Here is a 21,344-nt window from a genome sequence, read left to right as displayed (position 1 = left end):
AATGTGCATGTCACTGTAAATTCACAACATGAGTAAGTTTGGCTTGATAAACACTTTTAATGAACAAAATGCTCTATTTTTGTCAGAGGCACAAGCACATTGCTAATTTGGTTGGCCATAAGCCAATTTTCATCCTTTCACCCAGTTGGCATGTTTTTAGGTAGAAATGAATGCGCCTCCATTGCTGTGGGTGGAACAACAGAACGGTGGGAGTAACATCCAAAATCTGCTGACCCACTTTGGTCCAAAAATAAACATTACTGCCTCTCAAGACCCTCTCTTTCTGCAAATGCAAGGCTAAAATTGTATTTCACTTTAAGCATAGGCTTTCAATTCCTGTGTCACGTAATGTAGGTTAGGACAGATGCAATTGCAGTTAAGAGTTTTAATGGAGATTATAATATCCAGAGGGCAAGGCAAAGGACATAAACAAAGACAGGCAGTGGTCAGGCAATCACGCAAACAGGCTAGAGCAGGTAAAGCAGAAGTCAAGGTCAAATGAGTAAACTAAGTCAAAAACCAAGCTAACAAACAGATTAAGGCTTGGTACATGACAAAGAAAAGATCAACTGCGCGTATACTTCACATATATACACGCGTATACTTTGCACATATACTAATGCCTGAATAGTCTCTATTGTAGTGCAGTGTGATGTTGACTGTGATCAGGAACAGGTATGTGTTATTAGTCCTTATGAGAAGGTGACATGTCTGTGTGTTACATTGGGAGTTGTAGTTTTCGACCATGTTTGTAGTTTGCGGTGCATTCCATTAAATGGAGTCGTGTGTTTGCCATGACATGACATCCTGTCCCATTTTATACAGTACAGCCCAGTTTTGTTAATGTACACTTTGTATGTCACCACTCTGGCTTCTTCACCCTCATTACTTACTAAATACCGAATTATTTTACCTGTTACAAATTAGAACAAACAATTGGAAGTTCTTGCTTAATGGAAATTAAATCACTGATGCATTGTGAACAAATCATCAAATAACTGACCCCTTAAACTCCCAGTACATGGTCAGGTCCAGACTTAACACTCTTTATTCGTCTAACACCTATTCGTTTTACTGTATTTGCTGAGAAATACAGTGGTGCTTGAAAGTGTGTGAATTTACTATATATCTGCATAAATATAACCTAAAAGATAATCAGATTTTCACATGAATAAATAAATGACCGAGTGTAATATTTTTGACTCATTTGTTTAATTCTGTTCTCTTTGTCTACTTTTAAGACTTATGTGAAAATCTGATGATGTTTTAGGTCATATTTATTCAGATATATTCAAATTCTGAAGGCTTCACAAACCTTCAAGCACCACTGTATGTTGTAAGGTGAATAACCAAATAATTAGCTGGGACTTTAAGGGGTTAAATATAACACACACCATAATTATTGCTATTATACAAGCATTATATAAGACAAAATCAAATTATGTGTCATTATTAAAATGTCTCTGTGCTGTGCATGCTGAGATGACATGTTGATATTGTATTCATCCTAGCCCCATCTCCTGCCCCAGCTTTCTGCCTGTGCAATACTCAGTAATGTGCACAGAATATATACAGTATGACAGCACGATATTATCTTTATTTTTCTGCTTGTACCATGATGATGAAAATGGGAACCTAAAGTCAAATATACACTAATGTAATCACTAACGTCGTCACATCCAATGATTTTCTTTAAAGGGTCTGTTTCAGATGTCTCACTGAAGAAGGAGACTGTGGCAAGCAGCACCACTGAGGCAGCTCCTGTCAAATTAAGTTCAAGCTCCTACTGTAAGCATTTCATTTCAACCTGTCTGACAGTAATGCCTTTATTTAACTGAAGTATTTCCATGTTGAAATTTTTTTCAATGATTAGACAGTTACTGTGAGTCTAGTCTTAGACAGTACTATGAGGAAAGAGTATGATCATATTTATTGCATTGTGATATTTAATTTTTAAAAAAATTAAAGTAAAAAAGCAAGTATATGTTTTTCCTTTTTTTTTTTTTTTTTTTTTTTTTTTTTTTTTTTTTTTTTACAAATTTAAAGATGGATCTTCATCAACTCCTACCAAAGATAAGGCTACATATGCAGGTAATGTCTCTCCTCTACCGGTTCTGAGTTTCCTCTAAAAAATCGGCTGTTGTAAAAACACAAAACTAATCTGTATGAGGATTTGTTGCTTGAGAGACATTTGTCCCTCTTTGTTCGTGTCTTGTTAGAGATCTATAAGGAGAAGAATGATGGAAAAGGAGGAAGCGGCTGCTTTGGCTGTGGTCCGAGCTGCTGCTCCTGGTGGAAGTGGCTGCTTGGACTGCTGCTTGGTCTTCTGCTGCTCCTCAGCTTCCTTTTTGGACTCATTGCTCTCGGTATGCTTTACTTAGGGTTATAAGGGCAGCATGGGTTTTCTCTTTGTCAAAACAGCAATGTGGCATCAGAATTACACTCAGTGCTCTTTTTTTCCTTTAAAGCGGAGCAGGTGAGGAAGCTGACAGAGCGTGTGGATGCTCTTGAGGCCCAGTTACAAACCAGCAGGGCTCACACTAGTCGACTGACTGGAAATAACATTCACAATCAAAGGTCAGGAGCATACATGGACAACGGTCTGGCTGCTTCTGATAACACACAGGACCTGGGAGCTGCTTCTTTCTCAAACACTGCGGCCCTGCAGCGAACGATACAGAGCCTCCTGCAAAACGAGCTGCAGTCTGAGTCATTCAGAGGTACCAAAACACAAACACACAGACACACACACACACACACACAGAGACACACACACACACACACACAGACATAGACACACACACACACACACACACACACACACTGGTATCCAAAGTACATAACTTTAGGAATTGTCTTTTAGTCACATAAAAGCCTAGTGTTTAAAAACCAGTGTTTAAAACTTCGCCAGCTGTGTGACTTAACACCATAGAAATCCATCCAAATCCCAAAATAGCATCACTCTATAAAAATAACAAATTTATTTAGATATCAGTCAGCAATATCAGTGCTGTTAGAATATCAATTCTTCACGTTACACAAGGTCCGAATTCCTCTCTCGAACATTTGCTGCACTTTCACTTTTACGCTTTCTCGCTTTCTCTCTCTTTCTCTCTCTCGCTCTGTCATCTTATCAAATGATCCAATAACACGGGAGACAGATAATTTATATAAAGCGCTTTTACACGGGGCTTTAATTCACCCAAGATATGTTGCTATTTTGAAAATAGAGGTGGCTGAGTTTGCATTTTGCAAAGAAACTAATTTCTCAGACCATTAAACATGTGTTTGTTTGCAATGCCTATCATACACAGTTAGCATTCAGTTTCACTGATAAATCACAAGAAGTAAGCATTTGAAAGAGTTTAACAGGTTTTGACTTTTGTTTTGCATTAGTCAGTCAGACCCCCAAAGAACTCCAAGTTCTGTATCTTGGTCTGGAAGAAGTCGTAGCCTGTCTAGTAGAAGAGCTCCTGCTGAATCTGCAATATGGAAGTCCTTAGATGAGTCAAATTCTTGCCATAGATGGGATCAATATTTCTATAACTTCCAGTATGACTCTGGGTAAAAGAGATGTAGATGTAGATCAAGATATAGTGGGAAACTGATACTCTTGGCTGGGCTTAGGGAGGAAGAAAAGGGCCTCTCATGGGATCACAGCTGTAGACAGAGAGTAAGCTTCAGGAGTAGTGTATGCTTGGCTTTCTATTTAGGAACCTGAAAGGGTGAGATGTAGTAGCTCATAGTGCAGGAGCTTTGGAAAGCCAGCGGGTAGAATGAGAGGGGCTGAGTCATGTTGAGAGGGGCTGAGATGAACAAGGGAGAGATTGAGGTGAATAGGGGAGAGGGGTAGAATATGTGAGAGGGATGTGAGGTGTGAGGGAGGGGTTGGCATGATTGTGGAGGAGATTATTAATAGATACGGAAAGATGTCTGGGAATATATGAGACATATCCATTATATATCACATATCCATTATTTCACTCTTTTTGTGAGTTTGTATATATCCACACCGTCAATAAGAGTAATTGTATCCACATGCAGTATCATTGCCTGGCATTCTACTGGAGTTTGTTGTGATATTACCCCTTCTCCTTTGATAAAGGCCCTATCATGCAAAAACCCTGTAATGGGTAGAGAAAGTGATAGATAAGAGTCTAAGAAAGAAGGTGGAACAAACTAGAAAGAAGGTGGAGCTTTCTCCCAGACTTCTCAAGCTTCTCCCAAACTGCCCAAACTTATTATATATTTTTTTTACTTTTTTTTCTTTACAAACATCTGAACATTTTTGTAACCATTTGAATATAATTAGTATTATTGTTGAATATTAATATCTCATCCAAAGTATTGGTGATACTCTTATTTAACATCAAAACAGTGTAATTAGGTTAACTTTAATGCACATTTATTGTAACCTTTTATTGTGAGAGCATGCTGCATTCTTGGGCATAATAAAAATATGATTCATTTTATAATGCCTTTTTAAAAATGTGTTTAAAATTACATTTACCATAAATAATGTAGAATCACATGCATTAAAAAAGTGCCTCATTTATGAATCTGCTTTATTCTTTCTACTTGTAGCTAGCCTCGCTTCCTCACTCAATTTAGAAAGAGGACTGCCGGGGCCTAAAGGTAAGGCACAGAAGCATGTCTGAATAAAATGTTCTAGTATAGTTTTTTACATTGCGTTTGAGTCTCGTATTCACAATAAGACTTTTTTTTTAGTTTGTCATTGCCTTGTAAAATCTTTACATTTGAAATTGTCATTTTCAGGTGACACTGGAGCTCCAGGACCCAAAGGTCTGTAGAAATTCAGTCTTATTGTAGGCTTCTTGTGTACTGTAACAATTCAGTGGTTGAATTCACAGAGATGATGTATGCTGACCTTGCGGTTTCAGTATACCATATGTACAAGCAATATGTGCAACATGACTAAAATTATTTAAATGCTTTTCAGGGGATAGTGGCTTCCCAGGGATGCCAGGTAATGTGTGAAAATTTAATTGTTTGAAGTTGTTGTCATTTCATAAATGTCTGTCAGTGCATCTAATCTGGTCATGTAATATGTACCTGTAGGTTCTCCAGGAGCATCAGGGCACCCAGGACTTGAAGGACCAAAAGGACAAAAAGGAAGTCCAGGTACGTTCTCAAAAAAGTCATATCATCCCTCATATTGAATCACTGTGTTGGGTCTGATGTTTAGAAATAAGATTGTAAGCATTTTACTCTACTTTGCAGGCGAGCATGGTGCAGAGGGGCCTCCAGGACTCAGGGGCCGAGATGGGCCACCAGGGATGCGAGGAGAACCAGGTCCTTCAGGCATTGGAGAAAAGGGTGAAAGAGGTCAGACTCCATGTGTATCAGTAATTTGGGATGTTTTTATACTTGCATTATTTTGCAGATCCAAGTCCAGAGAGGTTGGTACATTCAGACTGTTTCATGATCTGTTTGTGGTCCCAGGAACAAATCTATTTCACAGGAAAACAGTGGTTTGGGGTTCACTTCAGTTCAGGTGTGAGTTGTACCTTGTGTGAAAGTGACCCACTTCCAGGGCTGGGTAGTGATTAGTTGAACTCATCATATTTAAAAGAAGTGTTCTCATGTGTCTGAATGGCAGTAAAAGGCATTTTGCTGCCCCCAACTCTAGCTGAACTCAGAATTGTACAAGAGTACAGATTTGTGTATCCAAATATAAAAAAAGGCCCTTAGTGTAAACATATATTTGTTTGCCGTTTACTGTAAATCAAATGTACAATAGACGCAGTCCTTACATGTTTTGGCAGTGGCACTCTTTTGACTCTTTTGTATTCTAGTGCATTTGAAATTGGATTTGGATTTGGCAAAATTTAACGTGAATTATTCCATTTTTGTTTCTTTCAGGCTTTTCAGGGGAACCAGGGACTCGTGGCTCTCCTGGCCCAGCTGGTCCACCGGGTCCAAAAGGTTTATTTCGATTTTATATAGTATGGTGGTACATTGATACTTGGCTGGCATATACTTATTTATAATTCATTTATACTTGTTTTATGGGTTTCTTTATGATGTTGTAAAATGAATAATATGCTAAGGTCAGAATGCATTTGTCTTAACATATACAACACTGTGCAAAAGTCTTAGGCACATGCAAAGAAATGCTATAAAGCAAAGACGCTGTCAAAAAATAATGAAATTAAGCATTTGTGCATAAAAACTATTAAATTACTATTAAAAACAATAAACAGTAATAAACTAAACAAAGTTAATATTAAGTGTAACAACCCTTTGCTGTTTACAAATGCATCAGTTAAAAATGCATCTCAGTATAAATAATAATATGAATAATCATTTGTTCTTCAGGCTCAGCAGGTGTTAATGGTCTGGCAGGTGCACCAGGTATGTAATAAAATTTATATATATAGTTTAAACTGTTTCAGTTCATCATACTGAGATTTAAAAGAAGAAAAATGATGAGCTGTATTTTGGCCTGCTCAGGTGAACCAGGTCAACAAGGTTTCAGAGGGGAAGCAGGTCCTGCAGGACCTAAAGGTAAGCTACATGGCTGTGATCTAATTTTAATTGAAGTTTAATTAGACTGATCAATTCAGTTGAATAAATTAAAACCAATTATAAAGTAGCCAGTTTCTGAAAGATAAAGATAATTTGATTCCTCTTTATTTTCTGCTAGGGGACCGAGGACCTCATGGACCACAGGGAATTAAGGGTCTGTATCTAATAGTATTTCTACAATTTGCACAATGCATACAATAACATTGCTAATTCAAATTTAAGGTCTTATAATGTATGCATGGATTTTTTTTTATTACAGGTGATCATGGTGAAAAGGGAGATCCTGGTGTACCAGGTGTGTGTGTGTGTGTGTGTGTGTGTGTGTGTGTGTGTGTGTGTGTGTGTGTGTGTGTGTGTGTGTCCGTACAGCCTGAATTTCAAGAAAATACTATCTTCAGTAATCAGTTTATTAATGGCATCACACTGATTAAGCTCACATAATGTTTTTCCCCCTGACTATTTCTCCAGGTTTCCCAGGGGTTCCAGGAAAATCAGGACTCAACGGTGAGAAAGGAAGCAAAGGCTCAACAGGTGAGCAACTGATATAGAGACAAACCACAACTGCGCTGGTGTACATGGCACATTATTTGTCTGTAAATGTATGCCTTTGTTGTGGTTTAATCCTAACATACTTTTGCTAAATGTTTATGTTTACTCAAGTATAATCATGTTTATATATATTCTCACAGCAACATGCAGTATTTATTCATATAATTTGCACATTATTAGGGGCTTCAGGTGCAGATGGTGAAAAGGGCCAAAGAGGTGAGTATCATACTAGCAAATTACAATTGAAACAGTCAGACAACAAACACTTCCTCATATTCATTTTCTTTTATTCAAAACTCAAGGTGACCAAGGTCCAATTGGGATGCCAGGAATCAGAGGCCCTGCTGGACCACCTGGTGATGCTGGACCTCCAGGTATTACATTATGGCAGTGTGCTCATTGTCTTTCACTATCAATGAGTCTTGAAATTGAAATTAACTTTTTGGGCAGGTCATTTCTGTTGTAACAAAAGCAAAATTTGTTAATTCACTTCTTAAAAAATGTCTACATTCAGAATGATTTTGATGGACTTGGTTTAATCTGTGGGCCCATGGTTGCCCCTCCAGGGTTGGGGGTTTGATTCCCGCCACTTCCCAGTGTGTGCGGAGTTTGCATGTTCTCCCCGTGCTGCAGGGGTTTCCTCCGGGTACTCCGGTTTCCTCCTCCAGTTCAAAGACATGCAGAGTAGGCTGTCCAAAGTGTCCGTAGTGTATGAATGGGTGTGTGAATGTGTATGTGAGAGTGCCCTGTGATGGATTGGCACCCTGTCCAGGGTGTACCCCGCCTTGTGCCTGATGCACATTGGGATAGGCTCCAGGTTCCCCACAACCCAGTAGGATAAGCGGTATAGAAAATGGATGGATGGATGGATGGATGGTTTAACCTGTTTTCACATTTTTTTATTCTAATAGGAGCACCAGGGCTTCAAGGACCTCCAGGTAACTCAATGCATTAATATAATTTTTAATTAGCATTTTTGTTTCATGAATATTAACACTGCTATATTAAAATGTGGCTCCTAAATGTTAATCACAGTATTCTCCTTCCTGTAGGCATTGCAGGACTTCCTGGACAACCTGGTGTTAAAGGTTTGTATTGTTGCATTATACCTTTATACTACATTATACCTATATAAAGGTGTAATGACACATGTAATGAACAAAGCAGATATGTTTTGCATTATTGTATTTTATTGCTCTGTTCTTTTTTTTTTTACATGTTCAAGCTCTCACAAATGCACTACGTTACATTTGTCTGTCACATTTGTGGTTCACTTACTTGCTTCAAATGACATCATGGATGTCCTAAATCTAAAAATGTTTTACAGGTGAAAATGGTGAACCTGGCAGAGTTATCAATGCAGGTAAAGCCTTAACCTTTTTGCACTTTGATGTGCTTGATTTACATTTTTATACCTTTAAGACTCATACTATACTTTATATAATTTCAATCTACAGCAGGCTCCAGTTCTGTGGCAATTCCTGGACCACCAGGGCCGCCTGGACCACCTGGACCTGCTGGACCTCCAGGATTGTCAGGTGGGTCACAGAACACACTTTCTTCCTGCTAGATTCTACTGTTTTGTTAAAGTACAGTGTGTGATTCAAAAACAGTTAATTGTATTAATCCAATTTCTTCTCTCACTATAGGCCCTGTTGGTCCTGCTGGAATTCCTGGCCAACCAGGTAAATGTCCTTTTTCCAGATTAGTATCTGCTACAGAAATTGGTTTGTAATGTATTTCAATAAAACACTGCTACTTTAAATATAGTAGTGAAACTCTGTACCCATCCATCACCTCCGAAACATAACCTACCATAAAAGAGTGTAAGAAGTAAGAAGAAAGAAAGAATCATAGAAAATGGTTGCGCTCTCTGCTTTTCACACACTTCAGTGTGTCGTGTATCATCTGCCTACACAGCCTAAGGTCTTTACAACCATCATTTGCCCATCCATTTGTCTGTACAGGTCCTAAAGGTGATAAGGGTGATCAAGGAGAGGCTGGGGTCACAGATAAAATTAATTCAGCTAGAGGAGAAAGTAAGAAACACTTCAAAAATGGATTTATAACGAGCATGATGTATTACTCTGAGAACAATGCTAACATTTGTATGGTGTATTTCTTTTAGGACTGTTTGGTTCTTTAGATACTCAAGTTATTCAGGGACCACCTGGTCCCCCGGGGCCTCCTGGAGCTCCAGGTATATGACCATCATCAGTAAAGTGCACTTTTGATGATCATGGTTTCCTCTTGGTATTTAACTATTCCCCATAGATATGCCTGTAGAATTTTTGATCTAGAATATTCAAAATCCATGTGAATTTAGAGATTGTGACAATATGATGAGTTACTCCATAAATGCTGAAAAAGAGCCTTGCGTTGACACAATGTCTGCGCTGTCACTATCCATTCCTTATCCTCATACTTTCAGTGCTGTTTTGTAGGATATGGCACACCTGGCCCAAGAGGAGAGAAAGGAGAGAGGGGAGAGCCAGGGAGCTTTGTTCCCAACTCAGGTCAGCTTTACTACTGTTGAGTCAGATTATGACAATGTGATGCTAATTTGTGCAGTGTAGTGTAGCATAAATATTGTAATGTTTTGATGAATTTCTGACATTTGTGCTCATAAAACCATAACAGGAACATTTTTCGCTGGACCACCTGGACCACCTGGACCTGCAGGTCCTAAAGGAGACACAGGTAAATCTTTAGGATTGTTCTCAGGATTGTTTGTTGATTTAGATTGTACTTAATAAACTATTATGTTTTCCTTTCCTAACGTTTTATCATAACAATATATCATTGTTTTAGGATCACAAGGGCCTAGAGGATACCAAGGTATGTAGCCCTGTTAGCATAATCAGTAATGGACAGAAATGTCCCATGCTCACTTACACCACCCCTGTTTGTTAATTGTCCTCTGTAGGGGATCCAGGTCAGCCCGGCCTACCTGGAAGACCAGGGGGATCAGGAGAAGTCAGACGTAAGTTTAGAGCAGTTTATTTTAGTTGTTAGTGCTAATTCTTAGCTATGTAGATCCATTATTCCCTTATTCCATCCATAATGTTGTCACCCATGTTGTAACTAACCCCCAACAGGTATTTCACTGATCATCATGTGAATTATCACTATTGCAGATGTATTCATATTTTTGTTATTTCAATGATTGTGTACGTAGATCTAAATGCATGCATGTCATATTTTATAGAGTATAGTGGAGCTCAAGGCCCCGCTGGGCCACCTGGACCTCCAGGGCCACCAGGTCAACAGGGTGCTAAAGGTAAAATATCTATTCAAACTTGTCTAATTGTATGAACAGAACAGAAGATCATTATTAACCTACTGACACTTTGTGTTTCACAGGGGACAGTGGCATTCCGGGTGCTCCAGGGATCCCAGGAACATCAAGAGGTAAAATCTTTACTATAAATAAGCTTGACAACACTCAGATTTACAATAATTACAGATCTTGCTTGCCCTAACTGTAGAATTGTGTTCTCTGCCAAGGTTCAGGTTCTGTCGGAGTTCCAGGGCAGCCTGGACCCCCAGGACCTCCTGGACCACCTGGTTCTCCTGGACAGTCTGGATCTTCAGCTGATTATCGCCGTTTCATTATTGACTACATGCAGAGTAAGTTAGACAGCCCCAAATCCCACGTGAATATTAGATTTGGACGTGTTCTGTACGGTATGTACAATCGGGACTATCTTTATATATGAACAAATTGTGCTTGGCCTTCAGGTGACAGTATGAGGCAGCATTTGTCTGGTTTCCAAGGGCCTCCTGGTCCTCCAGGGGCCTCAGTGTCTGTTGAGGATGTGGCATCTCGTGTTATTGCATATATTCAGCGTAAGTCCAGAACCTCTAAAGGATCGCATAACACTGCAGAAAATCTTATTTAAAGCATGTATGGTGTGTTTTTTTGTTCATTGTTTTCTCATCAATGTCCAAAAAAATACTCTATAGTGGCAATAGTACTTTTTTACTGAAAAAAAAAATTAATAGCAGTTTTACGGAAGTACTCAGACCTTTTCACTTGTGGTAAATTCTGGACATGATTTAGGAAGGCACAACTCTGTGTAAACTGTACATTAGCATAAAAGGCAAGCCACGAGGTCAAAGAAAGTCCTAAACATTGATTGGATAACTTGGAAGAAACATGAAAATATTGCAAAAGTCTCTAACCAAAATGATATAGCTTGAGAGGTTTTGCCGAGAGGAATGGCAGAAGATCCCCAAAGTAAAGTAAATGTGATTCCTGTTTTTAATAATATAAAAAAAACCACCTGTATATGCTTTTATTGTTAGAATATTTGCTTGCAGATTAATGAGACAAATCTTTATTCCAGTTTAGAGTAACATAAAACACTATATATGCATGATATATGCACGATTCTCAATATTAATATTGTCAAAAATCATTTGTTCTAGGCTCTGGATTAAGTGGATCCCCTGGTCAGCAGGGTCCTCCTGGCCCTCCTGGCTCTATATCTGTTAGTGACATTATTGCGTTATTACAAAGTAAGTGCTTTATGTCGATTCCATGTCTATGTCTAGTATAATTGCATTTATAATTACATACGAATTTTCCTAACTGTATTATTAAACTTGTTTTTCTGATGTTTGTTCAGGAGATGATGTTAGGCGTTATGTAATTGGCCCTCCAGGACCACCTGGCCCTTCAGGAAGTGTAAATCTAGCCAACATTGACACACAAGAAGTGGCAAACTATGTTCTGAGAATAATGAATGGTATGTCATAGGATCAAAAGGATCAAACCACCTAAATGAAAGTGCCTTCAGTTGTTCCCGAGGTCCACTTTTCAATAATGAATAATCAGTTAAATATTAGAAAATGTTTCTCTTTGTGTTTAGATCGAGGGTTGACGAGTAGACCTGGACCTCCTGGTCTTCCTGGTCCACCTGGTTCACCTGGCCAACCAGGCTCCACCTACAGTGACATCACTGCTTTGATTGAGAGTAAGTCTGTATTTTTGTGGACTGTGCTCATGATTCTGTAGTGTGTAAAAGTAATATTTGTTTACAGATTGATGCTGAACTTTACTCAATTCCTTGTTTGTTTGTTGTTGTTTTTTTTGTTTTTTTTTGTTTTTTTACATTTGTTGTCCTAACTTTACATTTGAATCATATCTTCTGCTGAAGGGTCAGGACTTAGAGCAGGTCTTCAAGGTCCTCCCGGTCCTCCAGGAAGACAGGGCCTACCTGGTCCAGTTGGTCCCCCAGGAGCTCCGGGCTCTTCAATCTCAGGATATAGAATTGAAGACATCCAGGCATACATACAAAGTGAGTTCCTCCTTTTACCTACACTTTGCTCATGAAAAATATAAACATGTAATAGTCACGTAAAATACTTTTTTTGTTTGTTTTTAAATTCCAGATTCTGGCTTACGGGGAGCCCCAGGGCCACCTGGCCCTCCAGGACCTCAGGGGCCTGCTGGGGAATCTAGGGCACTTGTGTCCTATGACACAACCAGTCAGAGAGCACACATTCGTGCTGAGCTTCAGGAGTATCTCAGTAGTGAGTTCAACGGCTCCCATATATTCGGCTTATTATTTTTGTTCTTGGGTAGTGCATGATAGGAAATGATAATGAAGTGCTGTAGTAAATGATATATCAGTATTAACACTGAGAAACATTTCAGTAAGCACACCCATTTACACCTGATTATTCAGTGTGTCTCATATCTAAGATTTGCACTTGCATTTACACTTGCGGACAAACGTGTCTCTGATTAGTCTAACTGTTCTATCAGTCGTAATATGCAAATCGCCACAAAACATTGATGACCGCCTTCCTCTGTGGTTCCTTGTTTCCAGTTTAACTGGAACATTTTAGGTAGTTCTGTCCAACTAAAGATGGGTGAAAATTAAAGGTAAAATCAGAGGAATGAACACTGAAAGATATTCCCTCAATTATTGTTTTGATAATGTGTGGTAGAGAGTGCCATCTAACACCAAAATACTATAGGAGTTCAGTTGAGTTGAGAGCTGGTGACCAAGGCCATGGCATCATTAAGCCCTAGTATCCCTTTGGATTGAAACAGTGTCATCCTGAAAGAGACCAATCCTATCAGGATAGAAATGTTGGACCAGTCAGATTTAACTTGGTTTTGATTTAAAGCGATGTGTCCCTTTAATATGGCCTTGGGCAAGTAGAGCCAAAGCATTTCACAGCATAAAAGAGCCACTGGTTTGTCCTTTTATTTATCATATGTCTGTAGTCCTTAGTAAATATGCAAGAAAGAATAAATGTTCTGCACTTATATAGCGCTTTTATCCAAAGCGCTTTACACTGTGTCTCATTCACCCATTCACACACCAGTGGTAGCAGAGCTGCCATGCAAGGCACTAACTTGCCATCTGGAGCAATTTGGGGTTCAGTGTCTTACCCAAGGACACTTCTGTATGTGGTGTCACGTGGGCCAGGAATCGAACCGCCAACCCTACGATTAGTGGACTACCCGCTCTACCACCCGAGCCACAGCCGCCCCATTGAGAACACATTGTATTTTTACTGATAGTGGCAAAAATAGATGTGGATAAAACTGTCACAGACGAGGTATAAAAGTAGCTTAGCTACAAATGAGAGTGATCAATTATGCTAAAGGTAGTTAACCAGTAACCAAGTAGCTAATTAATACTGTAGCAATACAAGTTACATACACTGATGCTGAAAATGCATGAAACAACCCAGTTGGATAATAGACCAAAGATCCTAGTGGTATAATCTTGAAGACACGTTGTCAAGGGTTTCATCTGTTCAATCGTGAGGTTCATTCACGTTAAGGATTATATCAGTATAATCATGCTGACATAACCTTGTGAGGCTATAGTCTTTTCAAATTACAACTAAATTCTCGGCATGGGACTTTTCAGGTGATGCGATGCGGCGGTACACCTCAGGCCTTCCTGGACCCCCTGGTCCTCCAGGACCCCGTGGTGAAAAAGGGGACCGTGGTGATTCTGTGGGAGGTGGCTACTACTATGCTGCTGACCGTAATGGAGTCAGGTTGGCTGAAGCAGACTACTCCAATGTTGCTCTGAAAGTCACTGACTACATTCAGAGTGAGTGAAGTCAACTTGTTCTTCAAAAAGTTGAAGTTTTACAGTATAAGTTTGAATTACTGAATCATTCCTTGGTGAACTAAACCTTCCATTTCCCCACCAGATCAGGGACTACTGCAGGAAATTAATGATAATTATTGGAGATCTCATTCCATGGGAGTCCAAGGCCCTCCTGGTCCTCCTGGGCCACCTGGCCATCCTGGATACAGCCGTGTTTTTGCTACCTATGGAAATGTCACTGCAGATCTCATGGATTTCTTCAGAAGTGAGCACCTTTATTTTGGTTATAAGAGACTTTATGACTGAAGTTATCAGGTCAGACAAGACCACACATCTAAAACATAAAATGTTTTATGTGACAGAGGGCTTGTGAGTAGCATTACAGAAAAGTGCGGGAGATCACAAATTTGAATCCCGATGCCATAGTCATCCGTGACCAATAGTCCAAGAGAGCAAAACTGTACTCTTTGGGTGCGAGAGATGGCTCTGGTCTATCAGAGCGAGCTCATGTGGGCTTATGACTTTAGAAGAGGGTAGTTAGAGCTTTCCTCAAAGTGGATTTCAATGCCCTGTGATGCAGCATGAGTAGCAATTCAAAAAGATGTAGTGGCTGGCTTTATGTGTCTTGGAGGAAACACATGCTAACCCAAACCCTCCCAAATTGCTAACTGTCATGTGATAGAATAGAGCTAGCTAGAAGAACGCTAAAAAAAGAAGAAAAAAACTACCTGAAACTGCAAAGATTTTGACTGAATTATTCACAATATGTATTAATGTGCACTAAGGAAGCAGACTCTAGTCTCCATGTTCTGCGTGCATACTCTGCTGTATGAATTGATTAAATACTATGGAGAAAGAATTGCAAAAGGCATGTGCCAGCAAACTGCCTGCATTTATTGTCCATTTAGTACTGTGTTCTTAAACTATCTTTTATTTTTCCAGTACATGGTACTATTCCAGGTCCACCTGGTAGGCAAGGGCATAAAGGAGAAAGAGGATACCCTGGACCTAAAGGAGAAAAAGGTACATCTGAATAATACTGTCATTAGTCCTAGCGTTAGACTCTCACAAAGATGAGACAAATGAATCTAAATAAATACATTAATAAATTTACCGGAGAACACAGAATGCACTGCTTATCATTTATAGAAATTCTAGTAAAGTAGGTTAATGTGCATGTAACTGACCAGGGGGAAATGCTAATGATGAGATAGTATTGATTTAGGGAATTTTAATGTTCTTTTAATTCATAGGGGAGATAGGAAGACAAGGCATACCTGGTACTCAGGGACCAAGAGGTCCAGAGGGGCCAAGGGGACAAAAGGGTGAGAAAGGTGAGTTACAGATTTGGCAGCTGTTACTTTGTATACAGCAATTCCCTATCATGCACTTGATTAGAAGATTAGATGAACAGACAGGCACAACCGCATGTCGGTCATATATGCACATGTCCCGTGCTCAAAATGATGTCATGGTCCTGCACTCATGACATCCCACAACACACTTGGAACTACACTTATAACGGGACATTACTTTTCTTTAAACTCATTTTAAAAAGGTAGTTGTTATATTTTTCATAAACTTTGCTGGAGTTGCCCTTTTTTAATATTTAGGTTATTGGCTTGTGGTATCTCAGTTGTTCGAGAACTTGCCCATAGCTGCAGAGTGAATGGGTTTGATCCCTACTGTTATGACTTATGACTTATATTGTTCTCTTCAGTTGGAAATGTTGGTTTTGGATAAAGGCACTGACTTAAATGGCAGAATAATATAAATCACAAAAGATGGTCGTGTGATGCTTGAGAGTAAATTAATTGAATATAGCAAAATACAGTGTATGGTGACGTTTACAAGTTTACAGTATAACACAGACTGTGCCCCAGGCCTCTAGTGGAAAACTTTCCCAGAAGAGTGGAGGTTATAGTAACAGCAAAGGGGGATTAAATCTGGAACTGGATATTTAAAAAGCACATATGGATGTTGGCCGGCTGTCCACAAACTTTTGGCCATATAGTATAGTTACCCACCCTGTTCTGGTGTTTGTGCAGTGCTTCATTTGTTCTTGTTGTATACTGGTGTTATTTTTATGTACCTCTGTGCACTAAGCTCTAGTATTGTTTTGTACAATATATCATGCCCCTGGAGGCCCACTAACTTGTTGCATGTGAAGGAGATACCAATTAAAATAAATGGTGTATTTCTAGGCTGGTCTAACTCAAGTTTTAATATACACGTATGACGCCAGTCATTTTGACTTCTTGTTCCAATGTTTCCATTTTCCACAGGTGAAATCCAGATTGGTCGCCGGAGAAGGAGTCTTGGCGTATAAAGGCTCACATTTGTTTCAGTCATAAAAACTTTTTCTCTTCATGGTGGCTTTGAGGTATATAGTGAAGCAATCTAGAAAGGGCAAGCATTTGAAATGTGTCTTAGCCAAAGTCTGTTCAGCAGGCCTGATGTAGTGCAGTTTCTCAAATAATACAAATTACTTTACCTTTCAGCATGGTATTTAATCCATATTACCCACATCTTCAGTCTTCCTAATTACAGATAAAAACATTGTTTTGTACTTTTCATAATTTTTTTGTTCTTGTTGTTTGTTTAATGTGGAAGTAGCTTTATACTTTACTAGACTGCACATTTGGAACACTTCATATCCTTCAGCACTTTTTGAATTGTGTAGCCTAAAAAATGTTCTTGCACTCCTGATAAAATATAAGAATGTAGTATAATTCGGCACAACATAAAAGAGCTAACCTTCACTGGACTTTAAGATTTCAAACCTTTTTTGTTTATTATTCAAAAGTTTAATATGAACTAAATTTGTTTACCAAACGTAATAAAATTTAAAATGATTTAAATGTTTAGCAGTTGGTGCTTTGATGTGATTCCTCCACCCACTGCCATGTGCTGATGATGAAGCAGGTGAAACTGCATGCCTTAAAACTGGTATAATTAGCTCCTTGGATAACAACCAGTAAACTGGAAATGAATGCATGTAAACAACATACAGTTCTATGAAACACAAAAAAAAGAAATGGATAAAATACAATGGTAAGATTTTATTTACAGAATAATTCCAGCTATTCGGTATATCAGCCGAATCAATTTTAAAAATGCTTTAAACATTCCACCAAAGTGCCACAAGGTTTAAATTCCACTGTCCAGTCAAATAAAATCCCCAGGATAACTTGTTGCTATCCCAGTGGAAAAGACCCTGAGCTGTGACGCATCATATGCAGCTCTAGGGATTCAACCGAAGCCTCTACTAGCACAATGGGACTTAAAGAGAGTAAAGTCCATACAGCTACAGTTCTTACTCAAATCCAGCACTCAGGATTTTAGCATGCAAGAGTAGCATGGCCACGTATACCAGCATTGTAAATGTTGTACAGAAAAATGCACTGAATATGTATTTCTGACAAAATCAGAAAAACAAAAACATGAACTAAAATAAGATGCATCTGCTAAAAAGCACAGTTTCTCAGTGCAGATGTGCTCTTACTTCTGGGAGTCTGGTAGCAGCTGTCGGTTGCACACAGAGCATGCTGGGAACTCGTATTATCGTCACTCTCCCCCTGTCGCTAAGCAGCAAACCGCCTAAAGCTGCCTGCCCGATCCCTAAACGCGAGGAGCTGTGTCAAGGCTGCATGACTTGTCATCTGAAATGACGCAGAATTAATCCACGTATGCTTGAGCCGCAGAGCAGAATTTATGCACTAGTGGCATTATTGCATGACAGAAATAGACACAAAGAAATAGTTCAAAAAAGTATGTGGTATCTTACCAATAGAAGGCAATGAATATTCTCACACTGCTGTACATCCAAACACCAAGTCCATCCCCATCATCAAAAAGTTCAAACGAACCACAGTAAACCAGAGTAATAACATGTGCAAGTTTACACTTTGTATAATTAATTCTTCATAAAAATAGCACTGGACATAACACAGGTAATTATACAAACAACCACCCTCTTCTTCCTTTCTCAAAGAGTGAAAAATGACATTCTCAGTTAACCTGCAACCTCAAGTTTCCTACTGAGGATAGAACACATAACCCACTTCCTCTCTTGTATATTTAGACACCGCAAAGCTGCAAGTTTAGAGACAGGTTTAACATTGTGCGCATGTCAGAAGATGCTTCGGATCTTTCACAGCATCTAGTAGAACTTGTACAGTATGTTTTTATATCGGTATGTAGAGAAAAAAAGATAGCCCTCATTAACTCCTTACTGTACCTTCCCACAGTTCAGTTTATTGTAAGGTCTAAGGTTTATTATATTGGAGTTATGGCAGGCCATCAAAATGCATTTGCTGAAACAATATGGAAACAAAAATAGACTTAAGACTCCCAAACTGTGGAAAACAGTGAAAATCTAATTATCTGAGACACAAGAAAAGGCAGCTCAATTTGATACAAGGTATACATCTGTGTGTCACACCCACACACACGCTTGTTGGTCTTCTACAGTTTCAATGATTTAGGGGATACATTACCAACTTATACCATAATCATAGCAGAAATCATACATCGTAGCCTTTGCTTCCAAGAATCAATTTTTCCAAAATAAAAGTGTATCTGTGTCTAATCTCTTCTAGTGCCATAGTCATGCACAACTCCCAGCTGACTAAAGAAAATGAAATAAAATGTTAATCCATTGGATTCATAGTTTAACAGTGGGTAAATTGACTAATTAACTCGTTTCCCATTGCTGAATTGCTCTTTAGTCCCTTCCATATTCAGGTGAACTTCAATAACTTCAATCCAATGTTCCTTCAGTCACATACAGTGGAATTTCAGACAGAGAAGGCGCACCAGGCTGATGTTGCACCTACAGAGCCTTCTACTGCCTCATATGATCTGGGTTATGAACCAGAGGAATGGACACTAGGAATAGGATAGAACTTAGAGACTCTGCTTTGGGCAGTGGGGTTCAGGCACTCAGATTCCCCACTCATTTTAAAGAAGACCTCCTGTTCTTGCATCTTCCGAGTGAACTCTTCTTCAAGAGCCTGGAGGACACATGAAAAGTGAAACCACATGCTCAGTTCAAAGATATACAAAATGTACCAAAGGCTTAATAGTGGAATCCCCCCCACTATGAAGTGGTATTTCCACAGCATCTGGACAAACAACTGGAAACTCTACAAGTGCAGTACCTTCTTCCTGGGACGAAGTTTCTCTCTCCAGTCTTTAAGCTCTTGACTGTGCTCCTCATCCAGCTCCTTCAGCTTCTGAGTCTCATGCTCAATTAACACATGGCACTTCTCATTCTAGGTTTACAAAATAAAGAACATCAGTTTGGTTAGATGGAAAGTTCATACTGAGATACATAGCTCAGGATTTTTAAGTCATTTTAATAATGAGTCTGTTAACATGTACAGAATAAGATTGGGGGGGGGGGGGGTATTGTCAAGTTAAATGTTTTGTTCTTTTTTTTTTTTTACTTCTTAATACAATGTTAAATGTAATTTAGGACCAAATTCACAGTAGTGATGCTCTAAATACCAAAAAAAACTTCCTTGATGAATGAATGAATTAAATGTTCTCAGAAAATGTGCCTATAACAGACACCTTGACAGATGCTGTTACCCTTGTCACCATGTCCTAACAGCAAGCACAGCAGGTGACAGGTGCACTTTTTTTTTGGATGGAAGCCTTGTTTCTATTTTGAGCTAAGCTTTACTGTCACACCTCAAAAACGTATGAAGAGAAACTCATCCGTGAGGTGGAAAAAAGAAGGAACCGATATGACCCTTTCTTTAAATGTTAGGAGGGCATTAACAAAGGCAAGTACTCCCATACAAAAACACAGGAATTCACTGTAGGTCTATAAAAGCCTGACATATGCAATACGTAGAAAATAAACAGCAATATCTTAATTCAGATCTAAATCATTACATCATAACTTCACTCACCAAGCACTTTATTAGGAACACCTGTACATATACTCATTCATGCAATTATCAAATCAGCCATGGTTTGAGTTTTTCTATAACTGCTGATCTACTGGGATTTTCAAGCACAAAAGTCTCTAGATCAGGGGTGTCGAGCTTATCCGGAAAGGGCCGATGTGGGTGCAGGTTTTCATTCAAACCAAGCAGAAGCCACACCTGAGTCTATTGAAAGCCAAGATCAACTAATTAAACAGGTGGAATCAGGGATGGCTCCTGCTTGGTTGGAATGAAAACCTGCACCCACACCGGCCCTTTCCGGATAAGACTGGACACCCCTGATCTAGCATTTACTCAGAATGTTACAATAAGATCCACATCCAATGAGCGGCAGGTGTGTACAGTATTGCCTTGCTGATGAGAAAGGTAAAAACCTGCTTTCCAAAACTGGACTGCTGAGGCACACAGATGGTAGGGTCAGAATTTGGTGCCAACAGCATGAATCCATAAACCTAAACTGCCCTGTGTCAACAGTCCAGGCTGATGGAGGTGGTGTAATGGTGTGTGGAATGTTTTCTTGGAACACTTTGAGCCCATTAATACCAATCAATCATCACTTGAATGCCACAAACTATTTGAATATTGTTGCTGACCATGTGCATCCCTTCATGTTACCCATCTTTTAATGGCTACTTCCAGCATGATAATGCACCATGTCACAAAGTGAAAGTCATCTCAAACTGGTTTCATGAACATGACAATGAGTTCAGTGTTCTTCCCAGTCATCGGAACCGAATCCAATATGGGATGCGGTAGAACGGGAGATTCACAGCATGAAAGTGCACCTGAAAAATCTGTAGGAATTCTATGATGCAATCATGTCAACATGGACCAGAATCTCAAAGTAAAGTTTCCAACATCTTGTGGAATCCAGGTCATGAACAATGGATACTGTTTTGAGAGTAAAGTGAGGCCCTACCCAGTATTAGTATAGTGTTCCTAATAAAGTGCTCAGTGAATGTATATATCAATACTATATCAAATATAATTTGTTTAAATGTACGCCCAGTCACTGTTTTAGTTCCCCCCAAATTATGTATTTGTGTGTTTGTGTGTGTGTACCTGCAGCTGTTGAAGCTCTCTGATGTTGGAGTCACACTGAAGCTGAAGGTCTCTCATCTGGTTCTCATGCTTCTGGTGCTGATGAAGTCGCTCGTTCTTCTGTCTCTTCTCCTCCTGTGCAGCAAACTACCCCCGAAACCCA

At 39.2% G+C, this 21,344-nt stretch overlaps 2 protein-coding genes across 4 annotated transcripts in view; one reads left to right on the top strand and one right to left on the bottom strand.

Annotated features, from left to right (window-relative positions):
* The window catches only part of col17a1b (collagen, type XVII, alpha 1b), a 25,350-nt gene extending 8,297 nt beyond the window's left edge, over positions 1-17,053 (top strand). Inside the window, exons 14-55 of the mRNA XM_053621561.1 lie at positions 1,699-1,788; positions 2,047-2,091; positions 2,220-2,366; positions 2,469-2,720; positions 4,585-4,635; positions 4,777-4,803; positions 4,961-4,987; positions 5,080-5,142; positions 5,242-5,346; positions 5,884-5,946; positions 6,340-6,375; positions 6,475-6,528; positions 6,668-6,703; positions 6,809-6,844; positions 7,018-7,080; positions 7,279-7,314; positions 7,401-7,472; positions 8,010-8,036; positions 8,151-8,186; positions 8,426-8,461; positions 8,556-8,636; positions 8,748-8,783; positions 9,066-9,137; positions 9,227-9,298; positions 9,543-9,614; positions 9,739-9,798; positions 9,910-9,936; positions 10,025-10,081; positions 10,307-10,378; positions 10,462-10,509; positions 10,606-10,728; positions 10,840-10,947; positions 11,530-11,619; positions 11,730-11,849; positions 11,973-12,077; positions 12,261-12,401; positions 12,496-12,636; positions 13,995-14,183; positions 14,287-14,448; positions 15,126-15,206; positions 15,437-15,517; positions 16,469-17,053. Coding sequence (XP_053477536.1) covers positions 1,699-1,788; positions 2,047-2,091; positions 2,220-2,366; positions 2,469-2,720; positions 4,585-4,635; positions 4,777-4,803; positions 4,961-4,987; positions 5,080-5,142; positions 5,242-5,346; positions 5,884-5,946; positions 6,340-6,375; positions 6,475-6,528; positions 6,668-6,703; positions 6,809-6,844; positions 7,018-7,080; positions 7,279-7,314; positions 7,401-7,472; positions 8,010-8,036; positions 8,151-8,186; positions 8,426-8,461; positions 8,556-8,636; positions 8,748-8,783; positions 9,066-9,137; positions 9,227-9,298; positions 9,543-9,614; positions 9,739-9,798; positions 9,910-9,936; positions 10,025-10,081; positions 10,307-10,378; positions 10,462-10,509; positions 10,606-10,728; positions 10,840-10,947; positions 11,530-11,619; positions 11,730-11,849; positions 11,973-12,077; positions 12,261-12,401; positions 12,496-12,636; positions 13,995-14,183; positions 14,287-14,448; positions 15,126-15,206; positions 15,437-15,517; positions 16,469-16,512 — 3,284 coding nt within the window. The 3' untranslated portion in view covers positions 16,513-17,053. The remainder of the gene's footprint in view (positions 1-1,698; positions 1,789-2,046; positions 2,092-2,219; positions 2,367-2,468; positions 2,721-4,584; positions 4,636-4,776; positions 4,804-4,960; positions 4,988-5,079; positions 5,143-5,241; positions 5,347-5,883; positions 5,947-6,339; positions 6,376-6,474; positions 6,529-6,667; positions 6,704-6,808; positions 6,845-7,017; positions 7,081-7,278; positions 7,315-7,400; positions 7,473-8,009; positions 8,037-8,150; positions 8,187-8,425; positions 8,462-8,555; positions 8,637-8,747; positions 8,784-9,065; positions 9,138-9,226; positions 9,299-9,542; positions 9,615-9,738; positions 9,799-9,909; positions 9,937-10,024; positions 10,082-10,306; positions 10,379-10,461; positions 10,510-10,605; positions 10,729-10,839; positions 10,948-11,529; positions 11,620-11,729; positions 11,850-11,972; positions 12,078-12,260; positions 12,402-12,495; positions 12,637-13,994; positions 14,184-14,286; positions 14,449-15,125; positions 15,207-15,436; positions 15,518-16,468) is intronic.
* Positions 17,054-17,225: 172 nt separating this feature from the next.
* Positions 17,226-21,344, bottom strand: part of slka (STE20-like kinase a) — a 30,626-nt gene continuing 26,507 nt past the window's right edge. For all 3 annotated transcript variants that reach the window (XM_053621562.1, XM_053621563.1, XM_053621564.1), the window contains 3 exons: positions 21,203-21,328; positions 19,346-19,459; positions 17,226-19,198 (listed from right to left, as the gene is read on the bottom strand). In XM_053621562.1, coding sequence (XP_053477537.1) covers positions 19,052-19,198; positions 19,346-19,459; positions 21,203-21,328 — 387 coding nt within the window. In that variant the 3' untranslated portion in view covers positions 17,226-19,051. The remainder of the gene's footprint in view (positions 19,199-19,345; positions 19,460-21,202; positions 21,329-21,344) is intronic.

This window comes from Ictalurus furcatus, chromosome 3 (genome assembly GCF_023375685.1).
Source record: "Ictalurus furcatus strain D&B chromosome 3, Billie_1.0, whole genome shotgun sequence".
Lineage (NCBI taxonomy): Eukaryota > Metazoa > Chordata > Actinopteri > Siluriformes > Ictaluridae > Ictalurus > Ictalurus furcatus.
The sequence above is the reverse complement of the archived record's forward strand: the minus strand, read 5'-3'. Positions and strand labels throughout refer to the sequence as shown.